Source organism: Salvelinus sp. IW2-2015, linkage group LG18 (assembly GCF_002910315.2).
Source record: "Salvelinus sp. IW2-2015 linkage group LG18, ASM291031v2, whole genome shotgun sequence".
Classification (NCBI taxonomy): Eukaryota; Metazoa; Chordata; class Actinopteri; order Salmoniformes; family Salmonidae; genus Salvelinus; species Salvelinus sp. IW2-2015.
Genome location: NC_036858.1, coordinates 62,638,207 through 62,666,051, shown reverse-complemented (window position 1 = coordinate 62,666,051; position 27,845 = coordinate 62,638,207). Strand labels below are relative to the sequence as shown.

General features: G+C 47.6%; 1 protein-coding gene across 5 annotated transcripts; it reads left to right on the top strand.

Annotated features, from left to right (window-relative positions):
• Positions 1–1,149: 1,149 nt before the first annotated feature.
• Positions 1,150–27,417, top strand: LOC111977977 (histone acetyltransferase p300). Of its 5 annotated transcripts, none has more exons than XM_070448638.1 (29): positions 1,150–1,642; positions 3,720–4,312; positions 5,364–5,543; positions 5,712–6,027; positions 6,198–6,311; positions 6,656–6,889; positions 7,294–7,399; positions 7,641–7,775; positions 8,664–8,781; positions 9,052–9,139; positions 9,674–9,751; positions 9,997–10,079; positions 10,318–10,563; positions 10,875–11,351; positions 11,657–12,077; positions 12,246–12,364; positions 12,505–12,744; positions 13,566–13,654; positions 14,200–14,310; positions 16,033–16,089; positions 16,217–16,294; positions 16,387–16,454; positions 16,580–16,730; positions 20,645–20,791; positions 20,913–21,192; positions 21,412–21,606; positions 21,765–21,926; positions 22,134–22,415; positions 22,968–27,417. In XM_070448638.1, the coding sequence occupies exons 1-29, from the start codon at positions 1,549–1,551 to the stop codon at positions 26,130–26,132; spliced, it is 8,427 nt and encodes a 2,808-aa protein (XP_070304739.1). In that variant the 5' UTR covers positions 1,150–1,548; the 3' UTR covers positions 26,133–27,417. The 5 variants fall into 5 exon arrangements, with proteins under 5 accessions (XP_070304739.1, XP_070304741.1, XP_070304738.1 ...); XM_070448640.1 differs by having other exon boundaries at positions 10,318–10,572; positions 14,230–14,310; XM_070448637.1 differs by having other exon boundaries at positions 10,318–10,572.
• The last annotated feature ends 428 nt before the right edge of the window (positions 27,418–27,845 follow it).

Here is a 27,845-nt window from a genome sequence, read left to right as displayed (position 1 = left end):
CCCTTGTGGCCCCCCTAAATGTGGAGTATGAAATAATTATTACACAACTAATTTTTGCTATCGTTCTTTTTTTACATTCGTTATTAGACAGTGGCAACGATGATGATTATGAACATGGTCTTTTGTCTGCTAATGCCTGCAATGCAGTGAAGAAAACGATGACAACAATAACGTCTAATGTAACTGGCCCCTCTAACAGTACAACTGGCCCCAGCTTGGCCCCCCCAGTTGAAATGGTCTAGAACAGCCACTGCGGGTCGGTAGTCATTTAGGCAGGTGACCTTAGTGTTCTTGGGCACAGGSACTATGGTGGTCTGCTTGAAACATGTTGGTATTACAGACTCAGTCAGGGACAGGTTTAAAATGTCAGTGAAGACAATAGACAGTTGGTCAAATTCAGCTTTTGAGTGCCAGTGAGAGATGATGTGTCACAATTTAACCATTATCATCATGAAGTCCACATGGGCCTGTTACAGAGGCTACAACCTTACAGAACATTCAGATAGAAATGTATTGTGTAGCGAGAGATATGACTCGCTGTCATGTTGAATAGGGATATGATAGTGTCCATTGCAAAGCACTACAGAACGTTCAGAAAATGTATATAATAAAACAGAAAGGATAAGGTGCCATGTAGAATAGGCCTATTGGGAATCATGCCAGTCCTATATGCATTTATCCAGTATATATAGGCCTGTATGACTCTGCATTTACTTACATTCTGAATGTTTCAGTAGGCTCCTGAACGTGGCCCGGTAGGAGCCAGGGGCCCTAAGGAAGGAAAGAAGAGAGGTGACTGAAAAACCTCAGAATTATAAAGAAGTATTCAAGAGTGTAGTCCTACTAGGCTAAATTAAATAAGTTGTTGCATGGTGCAACCATTGAGATCCCATTAATGTATTCAAATTCCCATGTCCATAATTTACCACCATGCATGCAGTTGCAATTCTGATTTAACCAKATACATTGTATCATATTTGTACTGCATTGCAACATATAGGCTACATGTATTGAAATACACACCTTTCAACTATTGCATTTTCCAGACCCTGGAGATAACAGGCTATTTATTCTATCCCCAATAAATTACAGCTGCGCTGGATTTTTTCGTATCACCTCTTCGCCACAGCCAACAAGGGTTTGCTGCCCGACGTTTATGTTCATCTTATGCTAAGGGTGGCATAAATGACGGGTGTAATCATGGAAGATATATATTGGGASAATTTTCTCGCATCAGATGAAGCTATATGAGTTTAGAGGAGAGCCACTACGTGTGTCTCCCTCTCTCTCACACCGAGCCCCCTCCTCCTCCGCTGGCAATTTATAAAGAACAAAAAATTCGACTAGGGAGGGGGTTGATACGCCGAAGCTGAAATCGAGAGGCGAACCCAGGAAAGGAGTATATTGTACACGCGACTTTCCCCCCCTTCGTCCCCCAAAAGGAGGGGGAAAAGTCAGAATTGTGGAATCGAAAAGGAAAATAAGGTTCAAAAGACGTGAAAACGTCTTCCGTTGTGGATACCGTATATCTTTTTAATTCGAAAAAATATGGCCGAGAACGTTCTGGACTCTGGCCCGCCTTCAGCCAAGAGGCCTAAACTATCCTCTCCAGCACTGTCTGTCTCCGCCAGCGATGGAAACGGTAAATGTTGTTTTTATTTGGTTTGTTAGGGTATTATGTTGTATGTTTTTATTTTGTATTATTTTAAATTAAATGTGATTTTTATTCGAAATAGGAAGGGGCCGTGCGATTGCCCCACTGTTTTTGTCGTACTAGCTCTAGCTAGCGAGTGTCGGACTAGCAATAGGCTAGTAATTTCAGCACTACGATGAACGCTGGCTACTACTGTAGCTAGTTACGAATGCGGGGCTTAGATTGATAGCTACTTCGCTGCATGGGTAGTTGGCTACAGCGTATATTTGGCGTTGGTATTTAGGTATTAAATACAGGAAAATATAAATGGTATGTCAGCAACACGGTTAACATTTTAAATTATCCCGATATTGACAAGTACTTCGTTTAGGCGACACAGCTAACGTTAGCTTGCTAACTATTTTTAAGTAGCTAACGCGCTAGCTAGTGTTGAAGCTTACCGCTTGATCGGTGTGGCAAATGATGGTTGGAAAAACGTTTTATAATAATTTAGATAACTAGCTAAGTGGCAATCCATGAAACACAAATGGTTCAACTCRCTCACCAGTAAATTGACTTGCTTAGCCAAGTAGCTAGCTACTTTGCTAACTAGTTAGCTATTTGTAGTTTGCTAGCTAGCTATTTAGTCAGCTCGCTAGCTAACTTTCAAAGCGAGTTATGACAAAGCTCATCGCCATACAATGCTAACTAGCTAACGCGTTAACACAAACGCACCAACGAACAGTAAAATTCAACACTGTCTGATGTGTATATACATTTTCCAACAGAGTATTTCATAGTTATCATGAACTATATATATATATAACAAATGATATAACGTTAGCTCGTAAACTAATTGTTGAAGTTTCCTTCACCTGGTTACCTGGAAAAGTTCAATGTTTCCAATTTAGTACGCTAGCTTAGTTTGATTGCTGGCTAACGTTAATTTCATAGTTAGATAGCTACTGCAGCAGGCCCATCCATGTAGCTAGCTAGCTAACCGAGTGATTGTTATGCTCAAATTGCCATTGTCAGTTTTTCTTAAGATGTGTGGGACAGACTGGAGGATCCAGTCCAGCAACCTTATACAAAAAGGTGAACAATTACACGGTTAAGACAAAAAGCCAGAGAACGTGGCCACATTATTTACCACCACTCCGATGTGTTAAAATGGCCTGCAGATGCTCGCTAGTAGTTATGTGAGAAGGCATGTTTGAAATGGGACTTGAAACTGTTCGTACATTTTGTCATTGCATAGCTACGGCCTCCCATTGTCCATCTGATACGTGCTCAAGTCAGCCACTTGACACAAAATACTTTAAGGGTCCAAGTTACCCTAATAACAGAAAATAACCCAGTGCATGTACTGCACTTTTGAAATGTTTTCCGCCCCCATACTGCTCAGAGAATGCTGTGGCGGTCCAATATATCCAGAAAAAAATCCTGTAGGCCTATATTTGTAAATTCTCTAGTTGTTGTGTTGAATACTCTGGCACAGAGCTGAGCCCTGTGTGTGTGTAAACATGTCTCTGTCTGCGCCGAGCTAAATCACGCTCGAGGTCCGGAACGGACAACCTGTGGTCGGCCACTGTGTTTGGGGGGGGGGGGACGCGTCTGTCTGTTTGGGCATCTGCCTTCATTTCAAAGCTTTGGTTTTCCTAGTGGTTAGAGTGTTGGACTAGTAACCGAAAGGTTGCAAGTTCAAATCCCTGAGCTGACAAGGTACAAATCTGTCGTTCTGTCCCTGAACAAGGCAGTTAACCCACTGTTCCCTAGGCCGTCATTGAAAATAAGAATTTGTTCTTAACTGACTTGCCTAGTTAAATAAAGGTAAAATAAATAAAATTATACAAATGTAGGTATATTGCTATGCCAATTAGCCACCTCATTTGATGCAACCATGTCTGAATGCAGTACACTGGATTTGGTTTTGTTACTAATAATTTGTTATGCCAGCAATGTACCCTAGCACACTTATCTCTTTCTCTCTTTTATCTTCCAATCCCCTCTTCTCTCACTCACAATCCCGTCATGCTATTTCTCCCTCATCTCTCCATATGCTCTCGTTCTCTCCCCCTCTGCACAGATTTCGGCTCGTTGTTTGACCTGGAGCATGACCTCCCGGACGAGCTTATCAACTCCTCAGAGTTGGGCCTGGTCAATGGCGGGGACCTCAGCCAACTGCACACCAGCCTGGGAGGTGGGATGGGACCTGGGGGAGGGGGTGGCCAGGACGCTGTGGCCAAGCACAAGCAGCTCTCCGAGCTCCTTCGGTCAGGCGCTCCACACGCCTCCACCCAGCAGGGCGCAGTGGGCAGCACAGGCGGGGCCAGCATGGGCCACCTGGGAAACATGAAGGTGTCCCCTGGGCCCCAGGGCATGGGCCAGCAGCAACACCTCTCACCCCAGCAGCAGGCCAGCATGATGCAGCAGCAGGCGGGGATGGTGGGCAGCATGAATCGGGGAATGATGGGGTCCCAGAAGGGCAACGGACAGCAGCAGCAATCCATGATGGGTGGGCAGGTGATGAACGGATCCCCCAGGATGGGCTTCTTGAACCAGGGGATTGGGGGGAACAGTAACCTGCTGGCTGAGACTCTGCAGCAGCAACAACAGCAGCAGCAGGGGGCTGGTGGACAGGCTGGACTCAGAGTACAGCAACCTGGAGCAATGAACAAGGTATGTATGGACCCTTCAGACCACAGGAGAGAGATGTTTWTTTTTTTTTATTGACCTGTTCTTTATTTTACCAAGGAGGGGACATTGAGATTAGTGTCTTTTTTTGGAGTAAGCCCCCCTGACCAAGAAAGCTACAAGCAGTTATTTTTGCCCACACAACGTTAATATCCAACAGTTTATTCACACGAAAAGAGAGCAGGGTGAAAGAGAACGTTTCAGTACTCCTATTAAGGATGTATTAATCATGGTTTAAAAACGTACACATTGGAGTTGTAGAGATCAAAAGCTTGGTATGGTTAAAGGCTCTGTCGGGGAGCAGGAAGAACATAGGAAAGAGCATGGCTGGGATATGGAGGGAGAAAGCTGGGGAGGGAATTAATGCAAATTGATGAAAACGTTCACTTAACCCCAAGTTCTTGGAGAGGTGGAGATGCATGAGCACACACACCAGCGCTGCTTCTTCTGCTTGCTGTTTGGGGTTTTAGGCTCGGTGTCTGTATAAGCACTTTGTGACAACTGCTGGTGTGATATTTTACTACAAATTGGGAGCCACGTGGAAGCCCTTGATTAATATTTCACATCAGTGGTCGTCTTAATCCAACATGTCAACATGAAATGTGGGGCAACCGTGGCATGGCGGAGTAGTAATTGGTCTGCTTGTTCTGAGCCATCATTAATGAGTTAATTTAACCCACCAGCGCTACCTGCCGCTAATTGATTAGAAATGAAGTACATTATCTCTCTTTAGAAGTGGTTGATTTAATTGGTGTGTAAATGGCAGGGAAGGGAAGTTGATTAGTGGTAAAAAGCAGTATGATTTAATAATCTCTCTCTGAAAGGAGATGGTGGTTCTTTTAGCTYAGATGCTCTTCACTGTAAGTGGGTAATATCCCTGGGGTTGTGTTCATTTAACAGGGCTACTGTCTGAAATGACACAATTGACTTGAACACTTACATTTTCATACACATTGTTTGGAGCAGCATATAAAAGCTGTAGAAATAATGTCAATTTATTAAACTGTTTTTCTTCTCTCCCCCCAAATCTCCTCAGATGGGTATGATGGGTAACCCGAGTTCCTATGGAGGCCCCTATGGAGGGCAGCAGGCAGGCCAGGGCCTGGGGGGAGCAGGGCTGGGCCCTCCGCTCCAGAACAAAGGCTCCATGCCCAACAGCCTGGCCCAGTTCAGCATGGACAAGAAGAGCCAGCCCATGCAGGGCATGTCTGTCATGGTTAGGAAGTTAGCTAGCTAGTCTCCTACCTATTTCTTCTCACTTACCTGTCTCAAAGCTTTCTTATGCAGAAGGTGCTACCGTTTGGGTACCAGTCAACTGCACTGACCATCCCTTAACTGACCATCACAGTTCTCTTTTCTCTCATCCTCCCCTCTCTATTCCCAGGCCCCCCAGCAGTCCGCTGCAGGTGTGGGCGGTGGAGCCGGAGGCACTGCAGGGATGGTCCCCAACGCCCAAGGAGGCCTGGGGCCCGCAGTGTCTGTAGCCGCAGCTGCCGCAGCAGCCGGGGCGCCCCCTACGGCCGACCCTGAGAAGCGCAAGCTTATCCAGCAGCAACTAGTGCTCCTGCTACACGCACACAAGTGCCAGCGGCGGGAGCAAGCCAACGGGGAGGTGCGCCAGTGCAACCTGCCACACTGCCGCACCATGAAGAACGTCCTCAACCACATGACCCATTGCCAGGCTGGCAAGTCTTGCCAAGGTGAGCTGATGAAACACAGAAGAGAAAGACCTGCAAGATGGTTCCCTGTCACACCTTTACCTGAGATGTGTATGATWTTCACCATTGTCTGACGTACTCATCACGTTAGCCTTTTCTCCCTCCCTTTTTATTTTCCTCGTCTCTGCCTCGCCCCCCTCTCTCTTCCCCAGTGGCTCACTGTGCTTCATCCAGACAGATCATCTCTCACTGGAAGAACTGTACACGGCACGACTGTCCGGTCTGCCTGCCGCTCAAGAACGCTGGGGACAAGAGGAACCAGCAGTGTGAGTGTCTCTGCCCATCAAACGCTACTCCCCCAGCTGGCTCATGTAATAGTAGTATGCACTTGTAGTATTCTTATTAGGTTTTAAAGAGCCGTCAGATCTCAACTCTTTAAAGTAGTGTGTATGGATGTATACGAGTGGTCTAGATGCTTTGAGAGATTGTCTTATGATTGAACTCTGCCGTGGACTTCTGGATCTGTTGCCTTATAAATATGTTGTAAGTGACTACATTTGAAACTTCGACAGACCAATTCCTTGTGTTCCTGACCTAGGTGTTCATAGCATACGTCCTAGAGGACAGAAATATTAACACCGATGGATCTACCCCTCTACTGTCTCTACAGCTCTGCTAGGAGGTGCTGGTGTAGGTCTGGGTAGTTCCCTGGGCTCAGTGCCCGGAGGTCAGCCCAGCACCCCAAACCTCAACCCCCCCAGCCAGATCGACCCCAGCTCCATCGAGAGGGCCTACGCCGCCTTGGGCCTCACTTACCAGGGCCTGCAGAGCCAGCCCAACCAGGCTTCTCTGCCCTCACAGGGCCTGCAGAGCCAACCAGGCATGAGGCCGCTCAATCCCATGGGTAAGCTGTTTAGTTAGTCCAGTCTAATGTTTTTTTTTTTTTTTTTACTGGTTTAAATAATTGATGTACTACAGCAACAGTGTGCATGTCCCTCTTGGGGATTGAAGCTGTAACCAGTCAATATCCACAGTAGTAAGGTTACACTGCTGCTTTCCCTAACCTCCCCCTCTTCTCCACTTTAATAGGAATTACTCCAGCACACATGTTTATCTCTGCATGTTTTGTTTGTCAACATTTGTCAAGTTGGCCTTTTTTTATCAAGTCATTTGCAAATAAAACGCGCAGGGGGAGTAATTTCTATCATTGACTTATAAGTAGTGTTTGTTGGTGGCTCTGAGAAGAAAAAATTAAAAAAGGTCATGTTGAATATTGACTGTGTATTAATGTTTCTTACACTCTGTCAGGGGGTAACCCGATGGGAGTGAATGGAGGTGTGGGTGTTTCACCCCAGAACCAGCAGGCCAGCCTGCTACAGGACACCATGCTACACCTCAACATGAACTCCCAGGGGTGAGTAGCAGACCTGCCTTCAAATATACTTTATTAGCTTTCTTTTCAATACTTCTATCTGTGCTTGATTGAGCATGCCCGGYGCAATGGAACCAATAGAATAGTYCCTGAAGTGCAAACCCCATCGACCATACCTGACACTCCAGGCAGGCGCTATCAAATGCTCCAAGTTGTGATTTTTGGATAAATAAATAATTTCCCAGTGATGAATTTAACTTTGTTCTCTCTCTGTGTGTTCTAGTCTGATGAGTGATGTGGGTGGGGCGGGTAACATGGGATGCATGCCCACGGCGACCCCACCCTCGGCAGCGGGCATGAGGAAGAGCTGGCACGAGGACATCACCCAGGACCTGAGGAACCACTTGGTGCACAAACTGTAAGTGACTGAGCTGGAATGGAGGGACAATAGCCTCTGGATGCGGGCTTAACACTCTTATACGGCTAAAGAGTTACAGCCTGTAGTGGGGCGTGTGAGCCTATAGCAGAACACACTACTCTTCTACATTTGCACACACTGTACATAGACCTTTCAATTTTTATTTTGTGTTATTGACGGTACGTTTGTTTATGTGTAACTCTGTTGGTTTTTGTCACACTGCTTTGCTTTATCTTGGCCAGGTCACAGTTGTAAATGAGAACTTGTCCTCGCCTGGCCTACCTGGTGAAATAAAAAATAAGTGGGGCGTGTTAGCCTAAAGGGTCTCTAATTTGTGGATAATGAAGACATCCTGCTAAATTTGGTTTAGCAGTGTCTTTCATTTGAATTTGGTTCAATTAGTTGTATACAAGCCAAAAACTAGCCTCCGTTTCAATGCAGCTAATGCTATCTCATGTCATAGATGGGTATACTGTAAGAACACGGAACATTGAATTGCTATAGGAAATATGAAGAGAACTATTTGTGGTAAATGTACCAGCCCAGACAGTGCAGAACAGGCCGCAGACAGTTTCACAGTAAACTCACATCCTCTGGGTTTTCATACAGCGCAGAACGACTATGACAGAACACACTGACCACATTCACCACATCTAAGCACCTCCCCACTGTCTCCCAGCTCACACAGCTGGCTAGGTGTGATTGTCTGCTTTCAACACTCTTCCCTGCTGCATCTCCCCTAGCGTTCCTCTTAAATCATTCTCTATGGGACAAAATAAAAGTTAACAAAATGGTTTTCTTTGCACTGAACTGTGATTTGCGTCCTGCTCTCGTTCACCCCCCCCCCCACCCCAGTTTCCTTAGTCTCTTGTCTCTCTCTGTGTGTAGGGTACAAGCCATCTTCCCGACCCCAGACCCTGCTGCTCTGAAGGACAGGCGGATGGAGAACCTAGTGGCGTATGCTAGGAAGGTGGAGGGGGACATGTATGAGTCTGCCAACAGCAGGGTAAGCTGTTACACTGACTGACTGAAGACTTTCACTGAGTTCCTGTTGAGGGGGGCAACCCTTAGACGATACAAATGTCTGAAATACACTTCAGAATTTTTCTCATTTTGTGTATTTGTCTGTTCCTAGTATGTTATAAATAATTTCCCCCTCTTTTCCTTACACTGTTCCCCTTTCTCATCATTACCCCTCTTCTATCACCCTAACCTTCATTTATCTTGCTGTCTCCTTCACTCTATCATTTCTCCTTGCCTGTCTCTCTCCTCCCAGGCGGAGTACTACCACCTGTTGGCTGARAAGATCTATAAGATCCAGAAGGAGTTGGAGGAGAAGAGGCGGACGCGGCTCCAGAAGCAGGGTATGTTGGTGCCCACCCCTACAGGGTTTAGGGCGCTGGGCCAGCTGGCATGCCCCCTACAGGGTTTAGGGCCCTGGGCCAGCTGGCATGCCCCCTACAGGGTTTAGGGCCCTGGGCCAGCTGGCATGCCCCCTACAGGGTTTAGGGCCCTGGGCCAGCCCCCTACAGGGTTTAGGGCCCTGGGCCAGCCCCCTACAGGGTTTAGGGCCCTGGGCCAGCCCCTACAGGCGTTTAGGGGCCCTGGGCCAGCCCCCTACAGGGTTTAGGGCCCTGGGCCAGCCCCCTACAGGGTTTAGGGCCCTGGGCCAGCCCCCTACAGGGTTTAGGGCCCTGGGCCAGCTGGCATGCCCCCTACAGGGTGTAGGGCCCTTGGCCAGCTATAGCCACTGCCTCTCACTGAGTGGACAGGATACACATGTAATATCACAAATAGATGTGCATACTGCATTCAGATTCTCAGACAGGACACATACTCTAGAGTGCAACCGCGGCAATACATCTTCTCTCCATCTTTTCGCCTCTTCACCCCTACAGATGGTCCCCTCCCTGACCACTCTCTGGTGCGGCCCGGTGGACCCAACCAGATGGTTAATAGGATGCAGAACCCTGCAGGTGAGTCCATGGAGAGAGGGGTCGCCAAACAGACATTATTGGGCTGTTTTTAGTGGTGTTATACCTTATCGTTTCACTTGCGGTTACTACATTTGGCTCATGTTGACAATATTTTATTCTGTTACTTTGTTAGTGTGCCTTGAGCCATCCTGGTTACTATGTCCAATGTTATGCAGCACGTTTAGATGCATAAGCACCTAAATGCGTTTCCTTTATGTGATCATCCTCATGCTTGTTTTCTTCAGGTATGAACCAGTTCAATCAGATGGGGATGCAGTCTATGGGTCAGAGGTTGACCCCTCCTCTCCCCCTCACACCCATCAACCAGGTCAGTACTCTTTTTATATGCACTTAATGGGCGCTGTTTTGAAAAGAGAGCATTATACCCAAATACAAACGTTTTAGTGTTCAATTGATCTTATAGATGTATTATGACGCAAGAGGAACCKTATCATGTCATAGCACTAACGTATACATTGATTAAACACATGGAGTAGTCCCTAGTATCAGTGTCTGAGAGGACTAATGAGCTCTGTTCTAAACCAATGCCTGTGTCCCCTTTTTAGATGGGAATGGGGAACCCCAGAATGGGCCAGCCCAACGTGGGCCAGAACCAGTACCTGCCCCAGGGACAGTTCCCAGGCTCCGGTCCAGGCCTCGGCACGGGTCAGCCCGGCATGGCACAGCCTGGCATGAACCAGCAAGGCAACCAGGGAGGCATGGCACAGCCTAGTATGAACCAGCAAGGCAACCAGGGAGGCATGGCACAGCCTAGTATGAACCAGCAAGGCAACCAGGGAGGGATGGCACAGGTGAGAGAGGTGGGCAAAAGTGGAACTACATGGTCTGTCGCTGCCCTCAAAGTCTTATGTAGATGCAGGAAACGGAAGGACAGATTGGGTTATGCTGTTGGTTTTAATTGTGAACCGTATCACCAAACCAACTAAACACAATCGCTAAGACATTCCCACACATCTGTACATGCACAAGTGAAACCCTACTTCCTACACTAGTGTTTCCTCATTTAGGTTCACTGGAGGGATGCCCCTGTCATACATAATGTATGTTAACGTCTGAATAATGTATGAACTGTTAATGCTAAATACCTCATCTCTCCTTACAGACTCAGATACCCATTCCTTCCCCTCTCCCCGTCAACAGCCCTCTAGCTGGGCCCGGCTCGGTCGGAGGGGGTAGTGGTGTCCCCTCGGTGGGGCCCATGGGTCCCCAGAGTGTGGGTGGAGGCCCCTTGTCCAACCTACCCCTGTCCAACAACCCCCAGCAGCCCAACTCCATCCCCCACCTCGCGGCCATGCGCCAGAGCTCGCCCTCCCCCGCCCGCAGTCTTACCCCCACTCCCCACCAAACGCCACCCAGGCTAGCTGGCTCACAGACCCCCCAGCCCCACACCCCCAATCCGTCCCAGCTGGCCCCCTCAGGCCCTCAGCAGCAGCTAGGGCCCGGCAGCCAGGGACCAGGCTCCAACAAGCCCATGCAGCAGGGGATGGGGGTGGGGTCCACCACCCCATCGCACCCTGCTCACGCCTCCACAACCCCCAACCCCCATGGAGGCCAGCTCCCTCGCACGCCTCGCACTCCGGTGAGATTGACTTATTAGATCATGTAGAAAAGTACAGCTATATCTCCAACATGTGGTATGAATAGTACATTGATTCAGTACCAGTTTTACAAAAGTGATCACAACATTGACATACAGCTGCAAAATGGAACAGTTAACAGCCAATGTACTAATTACTTGTTTTGGAACTTCCTCTCACCCACCTTACTGCACTGAGTTGCCTGTCAATTTCCTCACCTTCACTAACTCCCATGGGGGTTGTTGCATTCTCTTGTAATATCATTTATTTTCTAACCAGTGTCCTGTTCGTTCTCTCCCCCCCCCAGATGTCCCAGAAGGGCGGCTACCAGCCCCAGGACGGTCAGGCTCTGACCCCAGCGTCRGTCAGCAGTGCGGACACAGCCTCCCAGCAGGCCTCCCATTCGGATGCCTCGGCCTCCGTGGACCCCAAGACGGAGGTCAAGCAGCAGCAGGACGAGGAGGACGACGGGGAGGAAGGCTGCTCCAAGGGGGGGAAGTTATCCAACGTCAAGATGGAGAACAAACCCATCAAAATGGAGGGGGTGAAGAAAGAGGAGTGTGGGGGCAAAGGTGTTCCCATGGAAACGTCGTCATTGGTGGGGGTAAAGAGTGAAGATAGGGTGAAGACTGAAGACCGGAAGCCGGAGGTGAAGAAGGAGCCAAAAGAGGAAGAGAAGGGGTCCGAGTCCCCTGGTACACCGTCTGGTGCCCAGAACAAGAGGAAGAGTAAGGACTCTTTTATTTTGTGGTAGCATATGTACTGAGTTGTTTCTATAACCACACAGAGTATGTTCCTGCTTCTAAAAATGTATGCAGTTATCCGTTTCTGAATCTGACTTGAACCATAACCTCTGTCTCTACTCCTTCCACCTCATCTCCTTCTACCTCTCTCAGTCTTTAAGCCAGAGGAGCTGCGCCAGGCCCTCATACCCACCCTGGAATCTCTATACAGACAGGACCCAGAGTCTCTGCCCTTCAGACAGCCTGTGGACCCTCACCTACTGGGCATACCTGTATGTACTGAATATTCACACTGTTTCAGTTAATGCTCCATCAAAAATGTGCTTTTTACATGTGAAGCTAGCCAAACCAATTTCCCCTCTGTGGAATAATAAAGGAACCTTAACTTGACCAAACCTCTCTAACTCCCCAGGACTACTTTGACATAGTGAAGACCCCCATGGACCTGTCCACTATAAAGCGGAAGCTTGATACGGGTCAGTACCAGGAACCCTGGCAGTATGTGGACGACATCTGGGTCATGTTAAACAATGCCTGGCTATACAACCGCAAGACGTCCCGTGTCTACAAGTACTGCTCCAAACTGGCTGAGGTGTTCGAGGCCGAGATAGACCCCGTCATGGTCAACCTGGGCTACTGCTGTGGTCGGAAGGTGAAATGGGAGTGTGATGTGGGGTTATGTGTTTGTGTGGTTGGTTATTAGGGTGTGTGACGTATAGTGTCAGGCTAGATGTGGCTATTACATCGTTAGTTTCACATCCCATTCTGTGCATGGAGACGAGGCTTGGCTAATTTCAGCGTTGGCATAACACTGCCATATTAACTTTCAACCCTTTTTTAAATATTGAGCATAACCTTGCAGCTATTTCTGACTTTGCTCTTGAATGGGCTAAGCAAAGTGGTCAACAGGGGATGACTTGAGCGTCTCCGTTCATGAAAACGAGGCGTGGCGGTCGGGGCTCAGCCCCATACAGCTGTTGGCGGTCGGGGCTCAGCCCCATACAGCTGTTGTCTTGTACTGTGACAGTGAGCCTGAAGGTCCATGTGAGCCAGGACTGACACATTCCTCTGGCCTAACCAAGTGACCCATGATGATGCCAAAACATTTTTCTATTGCTTTGGGCAGAGGCTGTAGATAGTCTGTCCTCTTGGGTCTAATGGTGCTCATGATCATGTTTCCCTGGTCGCATGGTCTGGTAAAACTCTTGGCAATGCGTAACAAAAAAATGATTTTTTTTAAATTAGCCATCTTTTCATTCTCCTTGCTCCAGTCTTTTTGTTAGTACTTACATTTGTAAAATGGGTAGCACTTTCTTTTTTTTAACCTGTATTGAAAAACTCTGTACAAATATTATTATATTCCTCCTGGTATTGAAGGACCAAACTATTTTGAAAATGTAGTTTGGGTTTAAGTAAGTGTTCATTTATCATCTACCTTTCTCTTTCCTGTTTTCCTTTCTTCTCCTAACTCAGTTGGAGTTTTCTCCCCAGACGTTGTGCTGCTATGGGAAGCAGCTGTGCACTATACCCCGGGACGCTGCCTACTTCAGCTACCAGAACAGGTATGGAGGGGGGGAATCTGAGTGACACACACTCACACACGGTGATCAATAGAAAAGTTATTATGTTGAATTGTGTTTCTATGGAAATAAATGGTTTGCCACTTCATTTTCATATCTGTTCAGTGTCTGCATTGTCCCATGTTTCCCCTCCCTCCCCCTCCAGTTGATTCTGTCGCTGCTGTGGTGGTTTTGCTCATCTTCTCATGTCCAAATGCTAATCTGTGCTTTGCCTCGGCCTTCTGCTCTGTTGTCTTGTCCTCCCTCTCCTCACCATCCAACCCTTTTGGTCCTCTCCCTCTGTCGTCAATGCCTGTGACATCTGCATTGGCTTGCTTTTGTCTGATCCAATCATGCGCCTCCAAACCCCTCCCTCCCCTTCAATCCTGAATCATGATTGGCTGTTCTGATGACGACCCCTGCCCCGCCCGCTCTGCGCTCCTCCTGCGTGCTTGCTCCCGCCCTGTCCTGCCATGCCTTGCCCTGATTGGTGGCTGCCTCCCCCGTGCCTTCTCTGTGATTGGCTGTGCTGTTGGGGAACGGTGTAGTTCACCAAAATTTGGGCTTCTTGCTGACAGGTACCACTTCTGTGAGAAGTGCTTCAACGAAATCCAGGGGGACAACGTGTCCCTAGGAGACGACCCCTCCCAGCCTCCGACGTGAGTAGAACGTTACCCTCTAGCCTTCCCTCAACTTGTCTTTTAGTTTTAACGTACATTTGATTTTATATTTAGGCTTTTATTATTTGACTCCTCATATGCCAAGCTTCTCCCTCATATCTGCTTAAAGTACCTCCATTTGCTGTTATTGGTAATATTTTGTGAATGTCTCCCTTCCATTTCTATGTTTTCTGTGGTATTCTGTCTTCTGCAGTAGGTGATTGGTTTTATTGTACATCTGTACTGCCGTTGTTATTGTTTGTCTCACCTCTGACTGGTCTTCCTCTATAGCCCTACATTTGTTTTGCAGCATCTCTTTAGTAAATCAAGATTGGGATGAAAACACGCCGTATTTAAAAATCTGGCCAGGATATCTGGCAGGTTTCATGAGTCTTATACTTTCTATATGAAATGTTGGACAAGGGCACAGCCAGAGAATCCAATGCTCCCACCTTGTGGTGATTTTAGAGTTTGATGTATTTATTTAATGGTTGGGGGAGGGGGGGAGAGGGTTGGGAAACCCTGTAAAGGTTAGACCAGTGGTTTTGGCATGGTGGTGTTCCTTGAGGAGTGTTCATTTGTGCAGTGAAACCTTTCCATTTTTTTTCAGCACTCATTTGTAAACGTGACCTGTTGAATTCAGACTTGGGAGCACCAGTGGCGCTCAAATACTTTGTTACATCTGTATTGTCATTGCAAGTCTGGCGTGCTCAGGCTGTTACATTTGTATAATTTGAGGGGCACTCATCACGAGCAAAGTCATTTGACTTTGCCAGTGAGAACCATTTAGCCCAGGCACTTTACAGCTAAGTAACAAAGCATGGCTTTGTGTTTTACCTTTACAATGCAGAAAACCACTTGCCTCTAGCTCAAACGTATAAAACTAAACACCTTATTTAAATTATTTTTTTATCATGAGTAAGGAGCTATGGCAATAGCTAAACAAAAAATAGAAACGCAACATGTAAATTGTTGATCCCATGTTTCATTAGCTGAAATAAAAGCTTCCCAGAAATGTTCCATACACACAACTTATCTCTCATATTGTGCACAAATGTGTTTACATCCCTGTTAATGAGCGTTTCTCCTTTGCCAAGATGATCCATCCACCTGACAGGTGTGGCATATCAAGAAGCTGATTAGACAGCATGATTATTGCACAGGTGCACCTTGTGCTGGAGACAAGAAGGCCACTCTAAAATGTGCCAGATAATTAAATGTTAATATCTCTACTATAAGCTGCCTCCAACATCGTTTTAGAGAATTTGGCAGTACTTCCAACTGTCCTCACAACCGCAGACCATGTGTATGGCGGCATGTGGGCGAGCGGTTTGCTGATGGTGTGGTTATGGTATGGGCAGGCGTAATCTACGGATAACGAACACCATTGCATTTTATCGATTGGGAACTTGAATGTGCAAAAATACCGTGGCGAGATTGTGAGGCCCTTTAATTTTTTTAAATATCTTTCACCAACAGATGCATATCTGTATTCCCAGTCATGTGAAATCAATAGATTAGGACCTAATTTATTTCAATTTACTGATTTCCTCATATGAACTGTTACTCAGTAAAATCTTTCAAAGAAGGTTGGGAACCACCTAGGCTGTGGTTCATCCATYTTACCTTTTTTCCATTTTCATAAACTCATGAGGCTTTTGACTGGGTGTGGCCTGGTTGTGGTTGTTGACTGGGGGTGGAATTTCTTCTTTCTCACTTCAGTTCCATCGGTAAAGATCAGTTTGAGAAGAAGAAGAATGACGCATTGGACCCAGAATTGTAAGTCCACCATTAGAAGTAAATATCTTGTTGAGTAATTGCATTCATGTTGTGATTTGCATTGTGAGCGCAATTTAGTTGTGCAGTTGTAAGAAGTCGCAGTGATTGATTTGGCTCCTCTCTGCAGGCTTGTGGAATGTATGGACTGTGGACGTAAGATGCACCAGATCTGTGTCCTGCACAACGACACTATCTGGCCATTAGGGTAAGTCTGTCTGTCTGCCCTGTAACCTAGGAAAGATGAGGCAGTTTGAGTTTAAGAGTCTGGTTTCTCTAATGAACTCTTTCTCCTACCAGTTTTAATTGTGATGGCTGCTTAAAGAAGTTGAATAAGACACGTAGAGAGAACAAGTATGCCGCCAAAAGTAAGTACCAATGTCTTTATATAAAAAAAAATCTAAATATCACTTACCTGTGTCCATTTTGATGTAGTTCATCCCTCTTTACCTAGCTTACTTGTAACTAAGCTCATCTCCCTCCCTCGCTCCAGGGTTGCCCCACACTAAGCTGGGCTGTTATTTGGAGACGAGGGTGAATGACTTCCTGAAACGTCAGAGCCACCCTGAGTCGGGTGACGTCACCATTCGAGTCGTCCACGTCTCTGACAAGGTGGTGGAGGTCAAACCAGGCATGAAGTCCAGGTAAGGGACACCATGGGGGGGTATGTGTGTGTTACCCTGAAGAAAGGGATAATGGTAGTGGTGGAACAAGTGCGGTTAATGTAGTAATTTGCTGAAGCCAAAATCGACCCATAGCCTCTACCCCCTAGGCACTTTTGTACATCTGAGAGGATTGGATCACTTCTTTCCCTCAGAATTAGTTTTTATTTATTTTTATTTTTAGAATTGTTAGATGGAGAAACAGTAACAGTTCATCCCGTCAGTAGATGATACCTGGCTATTCTTTAAAAGTGCCTTCCTCACCATCTGAAATAAGCATGCCCCATTCAAAAAATGTAGAACTAGGAATAGATATAGTCCTTGGTTCACTCCAGACCTGTCTGCCCTTGACCAGCACAAAAACATCCTGTGGCGTTCTGCATTAGCATCAAATAGCCCCTGTCATATGCAACTTTTCAGGGAAGTTAGGAACAAATATACACAGGCAGTTAGGAAAGCTAAGGCTAGCTTTTTCAAACCGTACTACAGGATGCAAATTTCCAACTCAAAAAAGTTCTGGGACACTAAAGTCCATGGAGAATAAGAGCACCTCCTCCCAGCTGCCCACTGCTCTGAGGCTAGGAAACACTGTCACCACCGATAAATCCACTATAATTGAGAATTTCAATAAGCATTTCTCTACGGCTGGCCATGCTTTCCACCTGGCTACCCCTACCCCGGTCAACTGCCCGGCACCCTCCACAGCAACCCGCCAAAGCCCCCACCATTTCTCCTTCACCCAAATCCAGATAGCTGATGTTCTGAAAGAGCTGCAAAATCTGGACCCCTACAAATCAGCCGGGATAGACAATCTGGACCCTCTCTTTCTAAAATGATCTGCCGAAATTGTTGCAACCCCTATTACTAGCCTGTTCAACCGCTCTTTCGTATCGTCTGAGATTCCCAAAGATTGGAAATCTGCCGCGGTCATCCCCCTCTTCAAAGGGGGTGACACTCTAGATCCAAACTGCTACAGACCTATATCTATCCTACCCTGTCTTTCTAAGGTCTTCGAAAGCCAAGTTAACAAACAGATTACCGACCATTTCGAATCCCACCGTACCTTCTCCGCTATGCAATCTGGTTTCAGAGCTGGTCATGGGTGCACCTCAGGCATGCTCAAGGTCCTAAACGACATCATAACCGCCATCGATAAGAGACATTACTGCGCAGCCGTATTCATCGACCTGGCCAAGGCTTTCGACTCTGTCAATCACCACATTCTTATTGGCAGACTCGACAGYCTTGGTTTCTCAAATGATTGCCTCGCCTGGTTTACCAACTACTTCTCAGACAGAGTTCAGTGTGTCAAATCGGAGGGCCTGTTGTCCGGACCTCTGGCAGTCTCTATGGGGGTGCCACAGGGTTCAATCCTCGGGCCGACTCTCTCACACCAAACAATTATGTTAGCTCAGTACGTAGCCACATAAAAACACAGCCATTTTCCCAGCAAAGGATAGTAGTCACAAAAAGCAGAAATAGAGAAAATTAATCACTAACCTTTGATCTTCATCAGATGACACTCATAGGACATAATGTTACACAATACATTTATGTTTTGTTTGATAATGTGCATATTTATATCCACAAATCTTGGTTTACATTGGCGCCATGTTCAGAAATGCCTCCAATATCTGGAGAAATTGCAGAGAGCCACGTCAAATAACAGAAATACTCATCATAAACTTTGATGAAAGACACATATTTTACATAGAATTAAAGATACACTTGTTCTTAATGCAACCGCTGTGTCAGATTTMAAAAAAACTTGACGTAAAAAGCACACCATGCAATAATCTGAGACGGCGCTCAGATATAAACAACATTTCTCCGCCATGTTGGAGTCAACAGAAATATGAAATTACATCATAAATATTCCCTTACCTTTGATAATCTTCATCAGAATGCACTCCCAGGAATCCTAGTTCCACAATAAATCGTTGTTTTGTTCGATAATGTCTTATGTCTCAGTAGCTACTTTTGCTAGCATGTTTAGTGCACATGTCCAAACGCTCGCGCAGATGCAGGCGAACTCGGACGAAAACTTCAAAAAGTTTTATATAACAGGTCGAATAAACTGGTCAAACTAAGTAGAGAATCAATCTTCAGGATGTTGTCATAACTATCCAATAACGTTCCAACCGGAGAATTCCTTTGTGTCTCTAGAAGAAATGGAAYGCAAGGCGATATCATGTGTAATGCGCGTGACCAGGAACTGGCATTCTGCCAGACCACTGACTGAAACACCTCCCATCCGGCCCCACATCACACTAGAGGCTTCATTCCACGTTCTACAGACTGTTGACGTCTAGTGGAAGGCGTAGGAAGTGCAAACAGATCCATATCTTACAGGGAATTGAAAAGGCGATGAGTTGAACATCAACCAGCCTCAGAATTCTCACTTCCTGTTTGGAATATTTCTCAGGTTTTTGCCTGCCATATGAGTTCTGTTATACTCACAGACATCATTCAAACAGTTTTAAAAACGCCAGAGTGTTTTATATCCAATAATAATATGCATATATTAGCATCTAGGACAGAGTAGGAGGCAGTTCACTATGGGCACGCAATTCATCCAAAAGTGAAAATGCTGCCCCCTATCATAAAGAAGTTAACTAACCTCCAGACGAGCTTCAATGCCATACAACTCTCCTTCCGTGGCCTCCAACTGCTCTTAAACGCAAGTAAAACTAAATGCATGCTATTCAATCGATCACTACCCGCACCTGCTCACCCATCCAGCATCACCACTCTGGACGGCTCTGACTTACAATACGTGGACAACTACAAATACCTVGGTGTCTGGTTAGACTGTAAACTCTCCTTCCAGACTCACATTAAGCATCTCCAATCCAAAATTAAATCTAGAATCGGCTTCCTATATCGCAACAAAGCATCCTTCACTCATGCTGCCAAACATACCCTCGTAAAACTGACCATCCTACCGATCCTCGACTTCGGTGATGCCATCTATAAAATAGCCTCMAACACTACTCAACAAATTGGATGCAGTCTATCACAGTGCCATCCGTTTTGTCACCAAAGCCCCATACACTACCCACCATTGCGACCTGTACGCTCTCGTTGGTTGGCCCTCGCTTCATACTCGTCGCCAAACCCACTGGCTACAGGTTATCTACAAGTCTCTGCTAGGTAAAGCCCCGCCTTATCTCAGCTCACTGGTCACCATAGCAGCACCCACTCGTAGCACGCACTCCAGCAGGTATATCTCACTGGTCACCCCCAAAGCCAATTCCTCCTTTGGTCGCCTTTCCTTCCAGTTCTCTGCTGCCAATGACTGGAACAAACTGCAAAAATCACTGAAGCTGGAGACTCATATCTCCCTCACTAGCTTTAAGCACCAGCTGTCAGAGCAGCTCACAGATCACTGCACCTGTACATAGCCCATCTATAATTTAGCCCAAACAACTCCCTCTTCCCCTACTGTATTTATTTTGCTCCTTCGCACCCCTCTATTTCTACTTCTACTTTGCACATTCTTCCACTGCAAATCTACCATTCCAGTGTTTTACTTGCTATATTGTATTTACCTCGCCACCATGGCCTATTTTTTGCCTTTACCTCCCTTATCTCACCTCATTTGCTCACATTGTATATAGACTTATTTTTCTACTGTATTATTGACTGTTTTGTTTATTCCATGTGTAACTCTGTATGTGTCGAATTGCTATGCTTTATCTTGGCCAGGWCACAGTTGCAAATGAGAACTTGTTCTCAACTACCATACCTGGTTAAATAAAGGTGAAATAAAATWAAAWAAWTWAAAAATGACCGTAACTAGTTACTAACGGATTACATTTAGAAAGTAACCTACCTAACCCTGTTGGGATGCATGCATTGTAGCATCAGTTGTCTCACTTTTGTCATGTCTYCAGGTTTGTGGACACTGGGGAGATGTGTGAGTCATTCCCATATAGAACGAAAGCCCTGTTTGCCTTTGAGGACATCGATGGCGCTGACGTCTGCTTCTTCGGCATGCATGTACAGGAGTATGGCTCGGACTGCCCTCCTCCCAATCAGAGGTAATGGTTCTGTTAATGGTCAATTTTATCTTAACTCAGTTGGGAGCAGTTTTATGTACATGCATCAAAGGACTGGACCTCATCTTTGCTCTTTCTCTCTCTGCCTACTTGTCTACCCCAGACGAGTGTACATCTCGTACCTGGACAGTGTTCACTTCTTCCAGCCTCGTTCTCTGAGGACGGGTGTCTACCATGAGATTCTCATTGGCTACCTGGAGTATGTCAAGAAGCTGGGGTACACGACAGGTCACATCTGGGCATGCCCACCTAGTGAAGGGGACGACTACATTTTCCACTGTCACCCTATGGACCAGAAGATCCCCAAGCCCAAGAGGCTACAGGAGTGGTATAGGAAGATGCTGGACAAGGCTGTGGCGGAGCGCATAGTGCACGACTTCAAGGTAAGAGTCTTGTGGAAGGCTTGAGGGGTCCATGCAGGGACAGAGTTCAAATTTTAAATGGCTCCATCCACAAGTGGAAGGGTTGAGCGCACAAGGACAGAGTCATGGATTGGCTTCTGAGAAGGAGCACAATTTTTATCACTGCTCATGTTTTGGTGTTATGCATTTGTTACATAAAGCAGGACGATTGGAGGTTTAATCTCTCTCTCCCTCTCTCAGGACATCTTCAAGCAGGCCACGGAGGACCGTATTACCAGTGCCAACGAGATGCCCTACTTCGAAGGCGACTTCTGGCCCAACGTGCTGGAGGAGAGCATCAAGGAGCTGGAGCAGGAGGAGGAGGAGAGGAAGAGAGAGGAAAACAGCACTTCCAACGAGAGCGTAGATGTAAGTGGGATAGGTATTTACTACAAGGTACATTGCTGTGTGTTCTTATGGGTCTTTTGATCTCTTTCAATGTGATTCAATTTTAACTTTTAAATACAAAATGTAAAATTGATGCTTGTATGAACTGCATTTCTACATTTGATCTAAATCAAAAAGGGTTACTACTGTGTGTAATTCACCTCCAGGCCACGAAGGGCGACAGCAAGAACGCCAAGAAGAAGAACAGCAAGAAGACTTCTAAGAATAAGAGCAGTATGAGCCGAGCCAATAAGAAGAAGCCAGGCTTGCCCAACGTGTCCAATGACCTCTCTCAGAAACTCTACGCCAGCATGGAGAAGCACAAAGAGGTAGGAGGAAGAGACCGTTGAATGTTTTTAATGTATTTCTGAACATAAGTTACAAACATTGGGTAGTAAATCAGGCTCCCTTGGAGTAAATTGGTGAGAATCAGATTTTAGGACCGGCTGAACGAGTCACTTTCGCAAACCCCAAAATACTTTCCACTAAGACAGACTCTTCTCACTCTTCTCTGTTAACCCTTCTCTCCTCGCCAGGTATTCTTTGTGATCCGTCTGATAGCAGCGCCCATGTCCAACACGCTGGGCCCCATCACAGACCCCGACGGCCTGATGGCCTGCGACCTGATGGATGGGCGCGACGCCTTCCTCACCCTGGCCCGGGACAAACACTTGGAGTTCAGCTCGCTGCGCAGGTCCAAGTGGAGCTCCATGTGCATGCTGGTGGAGCTCCACAACCAGAGCCAGGACCGCTTCGTCTACACCTGCAATGAGTGCAAGGGCCACGTGGAGACACGCTACCACTGCACTGTCTGCGAGGTGAGGGGCTGGTGGAGGGTTAGAAGGGGAGGAGGAAAGAAGAGGGGATGGGAAAAGCTGGGACGATAAACTGAAAATTAGACATTGCCTTCCTCTTACCAAAGCAATTTTGTTTATGTCTTTTTTTAAATGTTTTATTTTCTAAAACAAATTCGATGCCCTGTCCCTGTTTCACTGCCTCTCCCATGTGCACACTAATTGGGGGGAGAGATAAGCGCAAGCATATGTTGCAATTGTGGAAAAACACACTGTTTTTAAAGCAACTACCATTATCGAAGATAGTAAGTTTTCAGGGTTTAACATTTTATTTCTCATCCAATATTGAGCAAATGGCACCAGCACTTTACATATGATTGTGAAGCCTAATGTGGTTGAGATGATGCACCTGTGGAGAGTTGCACGCCATTCATGTTGAATACATCAAGTAGCCTAGGCCTACAGGACATTAAAACTAGAATCCTTAGTTGCTACATACATTTTTGAACTTATAAATTGATGAGTAAAGTGTGGAGTAGTAACCAACACATATGCTTTCTCACCTCTCTGTCCCAGGACTATGACCTGTGCATCACCTGCTACAATACTAAGGGCCACATCCACAAGATGGAGAAGCTGGGTCTGGGCCTGGATGACGAGAGCAACAACTCGGCCGCTTCGTCCATCGCCAACCCTGGAGACTCGCGCCGCCTCAGCATCCAGCGCTGCATCCAGTCTCTGGTYCACGCCTGCCAGTGTCGCAAYGCCAACTGCAGCCTGCCGTCCTGCCAGAAGATGAAGCGYGTGGTGCAGCAYACSAAAGGTTGCAAGCGCAARACCAACGGCGGCTGCCCCATCTGTAAGCAGCTCATCGCTCTCTGCTGCTACCATGCCAAGCACTGCCAGGAGAACAAGTGTCCCGTACCGTTCTGTCTGAACATCAAGCACAAGCTGAGGCAGCAGCAGCTCCAGCATCGGCTCCAGCAGGCCCAGATGCTGCGGAGGAGGATGGCCAGCATGCAGAGGGTGGGTCAGCCACCTCCGGGACCGGGGGGAAACGGTGGACTACCATCTCCGGGAAACAACGGCACCACAGGGCCCAGCACCCCCATGTCTGTGGGCACGCAGCCCCCCACGCCTCAGACCCCAACCCAGGGGAACATGCCCCAGCAGGGGATGGGCCAGGGCCCCCCAGGGCAGCAGCAGGGCAGCATTCCCCAGCAGCACCACATGCAGCACCAGTTCCAGCAGCAGATGCAGCTGCAGCAGCAGGGGGGAGGGGGAATGATGAACTCTCCTCAGCAGCAACARATGGTCCAACAGCTTCAACAGCAGCAACAGGGCCAGTCTCCAAATGTCCAGCAGATGCAGCACCCAGGAGGTCTGCCCCCCTACACCCCCAGACCTCCAGGAGCCTCGCCCCTCCACCAGTCCCTGGGTAAACCCGGTCTGGGCCCAGCCACCCCTCCACAGCAGCAGACCAACCCTAGCCAGGGTTCCATGCCCCAGGGGCAGCAGCAGCAGGGGCCTCCTCCGGCAGCGGTGGAGATAGCGTTGAAGATCCAGCGTGTGGCAGAGACTCAGCGTCAGATGGCCCAGGCCCAGGCCCAGATCCTCCAGAGGCAGCAGGCGGCTCAGGGTGGAGGCATGATCCCCCCTCACCACCAGAACCCCCAGGCCCAGATGCAGAGCATGGCCCACCCAGGAGCAGGCATGGTAGGGCCCCAGGGTCTGGCAGGGAGGACCTTGATGGAGCAGCAGGGGATGGTGGTAGGGCCAGGAGGCATGCAGCAGCAGTCCCAGATCCCCCCTCAGGTTCAGCTCCAGCAGCAGGCCCGACTTCAGAACCCCAACCAACAGCAGTGGGGAGGCCCTGGTGGGATGACCCCCCAGCAGAGGCAAGGCATGATGGGACAGATGGGTCACCTGACACTGCAGCAACAACAGCAGCTTGCCCAGCAACAGCAGCAGCGGCAGCTTGCCCAGCAACAACAACAGCAGCAGCAACAGCAAGGTCAGCCCCAGCAACAACAGCAGGCAGGGCAAGGGGGGTTAATGGGGTTGATGGGAGTTCAAGGCGGCGTGGCTGGGGCGGCGGCGGCAATGGTGGGGACAGGGAACCTCCCTCAGGCAGCTCTACAGGACCTCCTGCGTACCCTCCGCTCTCCCAGCTCCCCCGGCCAGCAGCAACAGGTCCTCAACATCCTCCGCTCCAACCCCCTCCTCATGGCTGCCTTCATCAAGCAGCGAGCTGCCCGATACCAGGGAGGTCCAGGGGTGCCTGGGGCACCGGGAGGAGGCCCAGGAGGGGGGCCTGGAGGTGTGCGGTTCCAGGGGGCCCCTGGTGGGGTAGGAGTTGGGCCTGGTGGTAACCAGGTTGTTATGGATGGTCAGCAGGTCAACGTAAACCCTGGAGCGGCCCAGGCAGGTATGAACATGGGCCAGGGAGGAGGAAATATACCCACTATGGCTCAGCTACAGCAGTTGCAGCAGCAGCAACTGCAACAACAACAACAACAGCAGCAGCAACTGCAACAGCAACAACAGCAGCAACAGCAACAACAGCAGCAACAACAGCAGCAGCAACAGCAACAACAACAGCAACAACAACAACAGCAGCAGCAGCAACAACAGCAACAACAGCTGCAGCGCCCTCTCTTGCCTGGGAGTTTGCAGCAACAGCAGCAAATGGCAGCGCAACAACCGCAGCAACAACAAGGCGGTATGCCAGGCCAAGGCACCCCAATGTCCAACATGACTCCCCAGTTCAGAGAGATTCTGATGCGAAGGCACCTGCAGCAACAACAGCAGCAGCAGCAGCAGCAGCAGCAACAACAACAACAGTTGAGTAACAATGGTCAGTTCCAGCAGCCCCCCCAACAGCAGCAGGGTCAGGGCCAGCAGGGCTTCATGCAGCAGGGCCAGCCTGGTCAACCTGGCCAGACCCAGTCTGGGGGAGGAGGGCCGCAGCAGGGGGGGGGCCAGGGGCCCCAGTCGGGTCCCGGGCAGGGCCAGCAAGGGCAGGGCTACCCTGGAACCATGTCCCAGCAGGTAGCCACAGCCCTGCAACAGAGGCTGCAGCACCAGATGCAGATGCAGCAGATGCAGCAACAGGATGGTGGGGGGCCTGGGCAGCTCCAACAGGGGCAGCAGGGTCCCCAACAAGGCCAAGGTGGTCCCCCCCAGCCCCAGTCCTCCCATGCCATTCTCCAGCAGGCCCTCCACCAGAGACTCCTCCAGCAGCAGCACCTAGGAGGGGGCTCGCCTGCCCAGCACGGCAGTCCTATGAGCCCCCAGCAGCAGATGGCCCAGTCCCCACACCCCCACCTCCAGGGCCAGGCTCTGGGCGGTCAATCTCTCAGCAACCAGGTGCGTTCTCCTCAGCCTTCCCCTCGGCCACAGTCCCAGCCGCCCCACTCCAGCCCCTCGCCACGCATGCAGCCCCAGCCCTCCCCTCACCGCATCTCCCCCCAGACCCAGACAGGCTCTCCGCACCCGGGTCACCTCTCCCAGCACCACCCTGGCATGGTGGCCTCCCAAAACCCACAACAACAATTGTCACAGCAACAACAACAGACTAACTCTGGGGACCCGGGTACGTTTGGTTCGGACCCAAGTGCTATGATGTCCCAGATAAGTGGGATGGGGGGCTTGCATGGCCCAGGGCAGTCGGACATGTTGGGTAATAACAACCAGGACCTGGGGACGAACATTAACCACAACAGTTTAGACATTATGTAACCTACTACTAGGTCTGTCTCAGTGGTCTGAAGAACTGCCTTCATGGGTCTTGCTGGGATTGAATGGAAGGGGGATGGCAGTTTTAAAAGTTATTTTTATTTAATATTTTTCTGATGTATAAATGAAAAGAACTTAACTTCCTATGGGAGATGCAACATTTTAAACCTACAAGTCAATAAATGAATAAATTAAACGAATGGTAAGTTATTGCTGTTTATGTTATATATATATATATATATATATATAACATTTTTGCCAATTGTGTACATAAGGTGTAAGGGGTTTCTGGACGTGAGAGTTCTTCCTTAGTATATGACACAAGTAATATTTTTGGGGACTGAATTTTTTTGCTTTTTATTTTTTACAAGTATTTTTAAGATTTTCAATGTGGTGGAAAAATTACAGTGAGTTAATACAATGGACCTTTTTATCGTTCTGTTTTCCTTCATAAAACCAGTCATGATTGTATCTGTTTTGCAGAAGTATTTTTTAAAAATATATATTATAATGATCAATATTTTCGCTGTATCTACAAACAAACATCACAACATATCTTCCTGCCTTTTTTTGGGGGGGGGGGGCGACTTTTTTTTCTGTAAATGTACCTTATGACTGCTACATTTCACAGAATATATTTTTGAAAATGACTGTCCAAAAACCGAGAGGATTGAGAAAGGTGAGTTTTTTTTATTTTGACTTTTTTCTGGTTTTGTAATGGGGTTAGAGATCCAAGTTAAACAGTGTTGTGGGGAGGGTGTTGAACACTGGCTGATCTCCCTCTTGGACTGTCTCAGGTCGGAAGCTTCCAGTTTTGACGCCCAGATCTTCTACGCGAGCACCTCTTCCCCCGTGTCTCCCAACTTTTTTTTTTTTTTTTTTCACGAATGTGCACTCCCCTTTTACCCCCACACTTACTACAGAATGATGGATGGACTTACTGAGGATGTTGCCTGTTGCCAGCTGATTCTGATAGATTGATGGCTGTGTGCGTGTGTACATACATACATACATACATACATACATACCCTCATGAAATGAAACACAGGAACGGGGGATATGGCAGTGGGGAATGTGTAGCGGGGTTTGCTAGCTATAAACTCGCCTCTTTCATTAAAAAAAATATTTTTGTTTTCTTGTCAACAATGCCGCCCTTTCCCGCCTCTCTTCCTAGTCATATCCCCCTTGTCGTCTTTTGGCCTGCACCATTGGGTGTAATCTAATATTACTGTACAAAGAACTGGACTTTAATGAAATGCTGTTTTTGTAATAAAATGAACAGCATAAACTTAGTGTACAGACTTTAACATAGGATGAGGAGAGAGACTCTTTCAATTATAGATTTTCTCCTTTTGATTTGGTTTCCTAGCAACTCGGGCTCCTCCCAAATTGAAAGTATTGAGGTTTCTGTAAGGTACAGTATGGGGTGTAGGTCATATGAGCACCAATGCGCCTTTGTATTTTTGACAAACTGGGGTTATTCTAACAAATCACATCTTGTTTGCTGTGAGCACCAACGCATTCACATGCGTAACACAATACCGGGGAGAAGGCTTATTAGTGTGGTCAGAAAATGAATTGGTCATTAAAGATTTCACAAGTTCATTTTTCTCTATAGGTTGGGATTTGGGGGGGAGGGAAAAAAGTGGCAATATCTTGAGACTTATTTTATATAAAAAGACAGTCTTTTATATATAGATATATTATTTAATTTCT